The sequence below is a fragment of the Ipomoea nil genome, unplaced genomic scaffold (assembly GCF_001879475.1).
Source record: "Ipomoea nil cultivar Tokyo-kokei standard unplaced genomic scaffold, Asagao_1.1 scaffold0117, whole genome shotgun sequence".
NCBI classification, from domain to species: domain Eukaryota; kingdom Viridiplantae; phylum Streptophyta; class Magnoliopsida; order Solanales; family Convolvulaceae; genus Ipomoea; species Ipomoea nil.
The window spans coordinates 760445-768797 of record NW_017616545.1 but is presented as its reverse complement, the minus strand read 5'-3'; the positions used below and the strand labels follow the sequence as shown (position 1 = coordinate 768797).

General features: G+C 33.2%; 1 protein-coding gene across 3 annotated transcripts; it reads left to right on the top strand.

Moving 5' to 3' along the window:
- The first annotated feature begins 233 nt into the window (after nucleotides 1–233).
- On the top strand, nucleotides 234–7031 carry LOC109155794 (cyclin-T1-3-like). 3 transcript variants are annotated; one of them, XR_002049952.1, is made up of 9 exons: nucleotides 234–407; nucleotides 1199–1850; nucleotides 2043–2124; nucleotides 2225–2359; nucleotides 2460–2635; nucleotides 3002–4877; nucleotides 5043–5082; nucleotides 5162–5307; nucleotides 6769–7031. XR_002049952.1 is itself a non-coding variant. In XM_019303483.1 (7 exons), the coding sequence occupies exons 2-7, from the start codon at nucleotides 1204–1206 to the stop codon at nucleotides 6798–6800; spliced, it is 1218 nt and encodes a 405-aa protein (XP_019159028.1). In that variant the 5' UTR covers nucleotides 234–407; nucleotides 1199–1203; the 3' UTR covers nucleotides 6801–7031. The 3 variants fall into 3 exon arrangements, 2 of the variants coding, with proteins under 2 accessions (XP_019159028.1, XP_019159101.1); XM_019303483.1 differs by lacking the exons at nucleotides 3002–4877; nucleotides 5043–5082; XM_019303556.1 differs by lacking the exons at nucleotides 3002–4877; nucleotides 5043–5082; nucleotides 6769–7031 and adding an exon at nucleotides 6407–6762.
- Nucleotides 7032–8353: the final 1322 nt, after the last annotated feature.

Genomic DNA, 8353 nt, shown 5'->3' with positions numbered 1-8353 from the left:
TGCCAATTTTTATCCACATCCCACCTGCCCTCTGTATTAATTCAAACAATGGTTCACAAATTAGCTAGCTTCCATTTTAACACTAAATTAAAAAATTTCGACGATAATTGACCGATAATTTGATTAAATTGACTAAAATTAATATGCTAAATTATTAATTTTAAAAATTGTGAACTCAAATTGAGGACATTCCAATAATTATAAAACTAAAAAGTGTAATTAACTCCTATAGAGATTTATTTTCCCTCTAAGATAAGAAATCGCCACTTCCCTAGAGCTTTTCTCTCTCGATCAAACTAAAAACCCTATCTAAATTCTAAAGATTTAATTCAAACCTCCTCTTTTCTGCCTCTGCAGGATTCGTTGATTGAGACAGCGTGTGTTGATCTATATCTTCTGCAAATCAAGTAATTTCATCCTTTGCCTCCGTCAATTTCATTTCCTGTTTATTTTACAAGTTTAATATCTTGCTTCAAAAAAGGTCATGTCAAGATGGAACTTTTGATCTCTCTTCTTCTGTTCGGAACATCGTAATTTCGTGTGGCTAATAGCGTAATACGTAGTTTATCTATAAATATTTTCCTGCTCACTGTCCCTGTTTGAGAAATTATCTATGATTAAATTTTTTTTCCTTGCATTTTATTGATGTAATTTAATTTTCCTTAATGGCAATTTGAGGTAAATTTGTATTGTCGTTGCTTTAAAATTGGATAGGATCAGAAGGGGCAATAAATTTTACTTGTAACATTTTATTGATGTGACTTAAAATTTCTTTATAGCAGTTTGAGGTAAATTTGTATTATAATTGCTTTCTAATTGGATAGGATTAGAAGTAATTAAACATATTTGGATGTTCATGGGCTGCCCGCATTAACTTATTTTATCTGTTTCATTAATATAATGGTTTAGTTATTTAATTCTATTGAAATTTGGATGATAATGTATTAATCAGTCCTAATATTATTATTATGTTTTTGTGTAAAGTTTTACTCTTTGATTTTATTTTTTAATTTTAATTTTAATTTAATTTATTTTGTGTGGATTTTGACTAACTGGGAAATTTAAAAGTTAATTTACATCCCAGAACTAATTCATAGAAGGAACATTTCAGTGTGTGGGAAGAAAATGTTGTTACAAGTTTCTTTACTTCATTTTCAAAGCAGTTGATAAATATGTGTATGTGTTTTAAATTGAACAGGTATCATGGCTCTTGCTCAGAATTACCAAACACAAACTGGCCCTTTTCGCAGTTATGGTAGAAACCATCTAACTAGCCACAGTTATACTCCTGCTGCAACCAATTCCTCCAACTACAGTCAGTACCTCGATAGCAGTTTTAGGCATCTAGGAAACCAAGATATCTCAAATGACTTACTTAAAGATTTTAGGGAGTATAACTACAATTATGATAGCTATGTGAAGCCTGAGGTTGAACCTTCTTCAAAGCGAAGAAAGTTTTCATCTTCTTCATGGGGAAATAATGGGTGGTACAGTCAGCAAACGAATGCTTGTACTATGCTTCCACCAGGACAACAAAGTACACATAATAATGCGCTCCCCAGGAATCAGAGTGTGTTTGATAACATCAGCTCAGGCCAGAATAATAATTCAGCCATTACTACAACTGTTAATACTAGTAATGTGCCTTATTCCAATGGGTATACTTCTGCTTCCTTCAAGTGTAATCAGTCAGAGTTTGAAGGTGACAACAATGATGTGGCCTTTATGTCTAGAGAGGAAATTGAGAGATGCTCACCATCTAGGAAAGATGGTATTGATGTGGTGCTTGAAATGCATTTGCGATATTCATATTGCGCTTTTCTTCAGAGCCTTGGAATTCGGTTGGAGCTGTAAGCCTCTAATTCATATTTGAGCTGTTGTTTGCATGTGTGCTGCATAATGTGTAGTTGGGATGTGCTTACCTATTACCTCTGGTGTTCATCTAGTCACCACTGTGTCTAGTACATTTTTTGTCATAAGTTTTATGATATTGAAACAATTGTTATCATGCAAAAACTAATGATGGTTTTCCTTGCTTTCAGGCCACAAACAACCATTGGGACTGCCATGGTTTTGTGCCACCGTTTCTTTGTTCGTAGGTCTCATGCTTGTCATGATAGATTTGTAAGTTTCCTTGACACTAAAATTTTATCTTTTGGAATGTCTGTTCTATCTATACATTGCCATACAGAAGCTCATTATTGTTTATCTGATTTGATTGCAGTTGATTGCTACTGCTGCTCTCTTCCTAGCTGCAAAGTCAGAAGAGACACCATGCCTTCTCAACAATATTCTAAGAGCATCATGTGAAATTTTCCACAAGCAGGACTTTTCTTATTTGTCATATCTGCTTCCTGCTGTTAGTATCCATGCTATCTCTGTGTCTCAACATATGTCACGTTATTATTTGTACTCTTAACATGTGCTTACATTTTAATTGCCATTATACATTTATACAGGAGTGGTTTGAGCAATACCGAGAACGGATTATTGAGGCTGAGCAAATGATATTGACAACTTTAAATTTTGAACTCAATGTGCTGCATCCATATGCTCCTCTTACATCTACTCTTGAGAAATTAGGCTTTTCTCAATCGGTTTTGGTGAATATGGCATTAAACTTGATCAGTGAAGGGTAAGATGTATTCATCATATCTGCATTTTAATTGCTGTGAATTTAATCTTTGTTTTCAGATGTCTTGCATAATTATGGGATGAATAGATTGGAATATTGGTGAAATACTTATCTCACTTTTTCCTATCGCTATCAGTCTGTCAGTATGTGATGTCTATGATCTGAATAATATGCTGATTGGTTGGGCTTGCAAGTAATGGTTTGAGGAGGATGCATTTTATTTTTGCTTATGCTTTTCCTTCCTGGATCTATAATTGATGTGGTTTTTTTGCTAATTCTTTCTTTCTCATCTCTTTAGTTGGTAATTATTCTATGCAGTCATTCTGTAATGTGATATTGACATATTTGGATTGGCATAAATTGCAGGATTTATAGAAGGATTATCATGCTCTCACACTGTATGCTATTGTTAGCCGGAGGTTGATTCACCAAATGTTTTGTTTTTCGTCTGAAGTTAACTAGCCTTTTCCTGTGGATGATTTTTCAGTGATGACAACTTAGTATCATGTCATTGGCCCAATAGAAGATAGTCAGATGCTCCCGAAGCAATTTTTGCTATGGCACTTTCTGTTTTTTCACTTTAGATGGATGAATCCATGCTGAAACTATATACCTATTTGTTTGGTGTCCATATAGGCCATTAAACCTGAAAAAAGGTGTTTGGTGAGTATTTTGCTTGAAAATTTTGGGGCACCTTTAGTGGGCAGCCTTGTCCTGGACTCCAGGGTATGGTTAGATGGGATTATATTCTTAATATATCTTCTGGGCCATATCTTTTCTCTCAAGTCTCAACTTTACATGTTGCCCACTTGTCCATAAGCGGCATGAAACAACTTTACATCCTGTGTTTTTTAAATTTATTTTTATTTTATTTTACATTTTTTGAGGTGGGGGTGTACCAAAACGCACAATTTTATACCCAGTTTTCTGTCAACAATCAGCTCCCATCCTTTTGTTTTTATTTTATATTTGGAGAGATGTTGGGAGGATATGGCAGAAGGTTGGAAGTGAAAATGTTAATTTAGTTTGTTTTTGAGATTTGAGGTGATCTTTGGAACGATAGTGATTCTTCAAGATGTAATTCATTGATGCTGCATTTTATTTTTGAAGATCATGATTTGTTTACTTGATGTCTGGTTCTTCTAACAAGTGTGAATACAACAAGGCTAAGGAATTCATTAAAAATTTATTGGTGATGAATGATGAGTTGATGCTTTCCTTTTCCTGAAATGCTATCAGATCATAAATTGGGCCTTCTCTCCTGTCCTACTCTAACATTCTTAGTCCACAATCAGTTGCCATTGTTTCTTGTTGGGCAGTTCTCCAATTCCTTGGTTATTTCAAATTCTTAGTCTTCTGTCTCACCAAAAACAATGCAAGGCTTCCCTTGTTCTTCTTACCCTCTTTACTTCTGGAATGTATAAATCCTCCACCACCTGCTCAATGGATTTAAAGAAACAGAAAACACAGAGTCCTCTTTATATGATTGTTAAGATTGTCTACTGTCTACGTCCTAGCAAATTTGGGAGACAATACATCTTGCAATGTATCTGTTTTGATGTCAAAAAGCAGATTTGCAATATGGTTTAAACTCATAACTCACAATCCATTGAGGATTCATATTCTGGCTCAGCCGCTCAGGTGTAGGTGTACTGGCTGTCTGGCAGGCTTTTGATACTCTGGATGCTTGAGAATGCTCGACTGTAAATAGTCATCTTTTTTCTGGGTCATGATAAGTTATGTGATTGCCAAATTTTGATCAACTATTACAGTGTGGCTTTGGCCTTTGGCCTTTGGGTGGGAATATGCTCCTAGTTCAATAGGCTTGTGACTGGCCTCCTGTGTCTTAGATGAATTAGGATTCGTCAAGCAAGTATTTTTCAGAGGTGTAGAGTATATTGTAATTGGCAGGTTTTTTTTTACTTTGCACTGTAGTCTGCATTGTAAACTTTGGTTATATGAGCAGTACTCCAAATATTCGTGTACATTTGAATGAAGGTATTGCAAGTTGGGATGTTCTCGGGCTGGTCAATGTACCCTCTTTGCTTCTATTCTTGAAATGTGTATATCTGTGGTTGATATACTGCTGCAATGGAGTGGAAACTCAAGAGTTGATGCTCTCTCTCTCTCTCTCTCTCTCTCTCTTCATGTTTATAACATGTTTGCTAGATTTTTGGTACTATACCTACATTCTACAGAAGATTCTTGGGTTTATCCAACTCGGTTGCCTCATTTTTAGTTGGTAAGGGAAATTGTTTTGGTTTGATTGTTAGTTTTCTTACTTGACACTAATGTTGTTTATTGATTTGATCATTCACATTTTTGTATTTTTCTTATGTGAACAAATATTTATTTACCAAATAATGCTCTGAACATTATGGTTCTTTATTGTTATTGAATGTGGCAGACATGAACTCAAATGCAAGTGCCCTACTGTTTCTCCAAATGTTAGGCTTTACATCTTATATCTTGGTAACAATATTATGGTTATGTTGCTCTCTGTGCCTAAAACATTCCTTTTTGCAGGCTCCGAAGCTCATTGTGGCTTCAATTCAAGCCTAATCAGATTGCAGCTGGTGCAGCATACCTTGCTGCAAAACTTTTAAACATGAATTTGGCTTCAAATAATATCATTTGGCAGGAGTTCCAAACACCACCAAATGTGCTTAGAGGTATGCATCTGCCTCTGCATGGTAGTTGATAATCTGTTAGTTTATTAAAAGCTATTTTCATTAGATAATTGAGATTATGAATTAAGCAATCCACATTTTTCATGTTTGATAAGGAATATGGATTGTTCAAATCATTTTTTAAATTATGGGAGTATATTATTACGGATTATTTACAATGATTATAATTAGAACTGTCATATACCATGGTTTTTAAGCAGAAAATCAGAAATGAACTTTACATTTATATGTCCTTTAGATGGCACCTGTGGTGATAATTAGGATTAACCTTCTAATTACATCGTTCTTTGATACTCTGAAAGATGCTACAACATTCATCATTATAATTTTTGAGAGCATCTCCAAAGAGGGGTGGGGGGGATTAGGAGGAGAAAGAAAGGAGATAAAGAAGATTAAGGGATGGAGGGGAGAGAGCTTCTTTCTCCGTTCTCCGGAGAGAACTCTCTCCAGAGAAAGAAGTGGAGAGTGTGAATGAGCGTGCAGGCACGCATGAATAGCATGCATGTGTGCCTGCACGTTTGTATTTATTTATTTTTAAACTTTTTTTTAAATTCATTTTTTTTTTTTTTGGTTTAATACAAACATGTTTTTGTTTTTATTTTATTTTTATTTTTATTTTTATTTTTATTTATTTATTTATTTTTTGAATTATCCATGTATCCACATTAGTCCCTCAATTATTTCAAAAGTGGCGATTTTCCCCCTTTTCTGTTAAATGGACATTTTTACCTTTAAAAATAAATATTTCATTTATTTTTCTTTTCCAACAAATTATTGCTTATATTGAAAATCAAAATATATGCGAAAAAGAACAAACACCATTTACAAATATTATGATTATAATTTTAAGCTAATGCTAGTAACAAAGTTAAAGACTTAAACACAAATAATTCATTAATGCTAATTAATTATAATTATAATATAGTTCATAGGGAAAAAAAGTGTCATTTCCCCTTATTTTATTTATTATGTATTTGAAACTTAATATTTTAAATTCAATATTTGATTTTTTTTTTTTTAATTCAAAATGTAATTTACTTATTTCAATTTATAATTATAAAGTTGAAATTATTAATTATAGGAAAGTGAATCAAATAATAGATGATATGTAAGAGTGTAGCCTGTAGGATCCACAAAAAGATGAGAAAAAGGAAGAAGGATTGGAGAGAAAAATAAAGGAGGAGATTATATATATGGTAATATGAAGGAATTGAGCCCACAAAATAGGGAGATAAGGGGAGAAGGGATGGAGATACCTTAAGCGAAACATGAGGTTTATCATTGATGTTAGTAGCCTTTGGGTGAGGCCTGGTGTACATAGGATCTCAAACCATTTTGTTTGGCTATATATATAATGTAAATCATTCTTCACTTTGAACATCGTAATTATGCTGGCTTCTAAATAGTGTGTTTATACTTATTATCATGTTTTTGGGCGTTTAGATGTTGCTCGACAATTGATGGAGCTCTTGTAGAAGAAAGAAGACAGTGAAATCCAGATAGCAAGAAACGAGGGCCTGGTTTCTGTTACACCCAATACTGGTTTTTATTTGTTCCAACAAGTAGATTAGTAGTAGCCTTGTTCGGGTATGATTTGGTATAAATCATCCCGTACTTAAGGTTTTAGCTGTACATAGTTTTGCCTAATTTTGAGGTTGTTAGAAAGAATGGAGATAAATGAAATTTCTTTAATTCTTGTGTTTGTAGCATGTAAGATGCATATCAATGCTTGTGCTGACGCAGGTACTAACCACATGCCATAGCATTTAATGTTTTGAAAATTATATATTCTTTATTTTTTAAAAAATAAATATCGTTTTCTCAAAAAAAAAATGTTAAAAATATTTCGAAATCTTTCAAATGGCAATTATATTGATATATTTTTTTAGTATTTTATTTTAACTTTTAGTGAATTAAAGTATATTTATGCTAAATTTAATAAGTGGCTTTTGATTTCTTTATTTTATGTTACAAGTTTAGAGGAGATGAATCTCCTTCATTGCCTTCCTTGTAAATAGCCATCTTAAAAGAGGGTAGATATTTGAGATTAGACTTAATGGAAAAATGTTAAAAGACATGACATGGATATTTGGAATTTGATATGGGGCAAAACATATATATAACTAAGGGTGTGTTTGGTTCGCACATAGGAATTGAAATCGGAATGAGTATCAAATACTTGGTAATGGTAATGAGTTTTGGTGAAAGTATTTAACATGTTTGGTAGTAGGGTGGAATGAGAATGTTTACTAATAGTAGTGCTTGAGAGTGAATAAGGGAATGAAATCCTTATTTTATTTGGATATGGGTTTTTCAATTGATGAGAAATCCATAGTAGTGTTTTAAAAATTTATCAACCAAACAACAACAATCACTTTCATACCCATTCCTATGGGCAAAACGGTAAAACCCACCAACCAAACACACCCTAAATGGAGATATTAGAGGCTTACACATGCCTATCAAAAAAGTAGAATTTAAGGTGGGAAAAGGAGTTTTTAAAGTAGAATTTAAGGTGGGAAAAGGAGTTTTGATTACAATTCACTGTATGGATGTTTTTAGCATTAAATGAAGATATAAAAATTGGGACATACTTGAGTATAGAGCATCCATAATAGTCAAAATTGTTTATGGTTTTTCAAGTGCCACATAAGAGTGAGAAGAGGGAGGAAAAAAAGGAAAAAAAATGGAATCTGACGCGCGTGTGGGGTGCGAAGTGCGCTCCACTCGCGCACTTCTGACTTTTTTTTTTTTTTTTTTCTTTTAAATTTTTATTTTAAATCTCATGTAAACACTTTGTGAAGGTGGAAATTTTTTTAAAAAACTAACATTCACATCAACCAAAAATCAAATGCTAGTTTTTTACTTCAGCAATCTGAGAAAAAACTACAAGTGTGATTGCTCTAACTGTTAGACTCTCTTACATCTTCTCATGTCTTGGAAAAAGTGCTACTTTAACTTTCTTTTCAAATTCTTTTCTACTCAACCATCATATATATTCAAAACCCTAACCCTACTTCTTAATAAG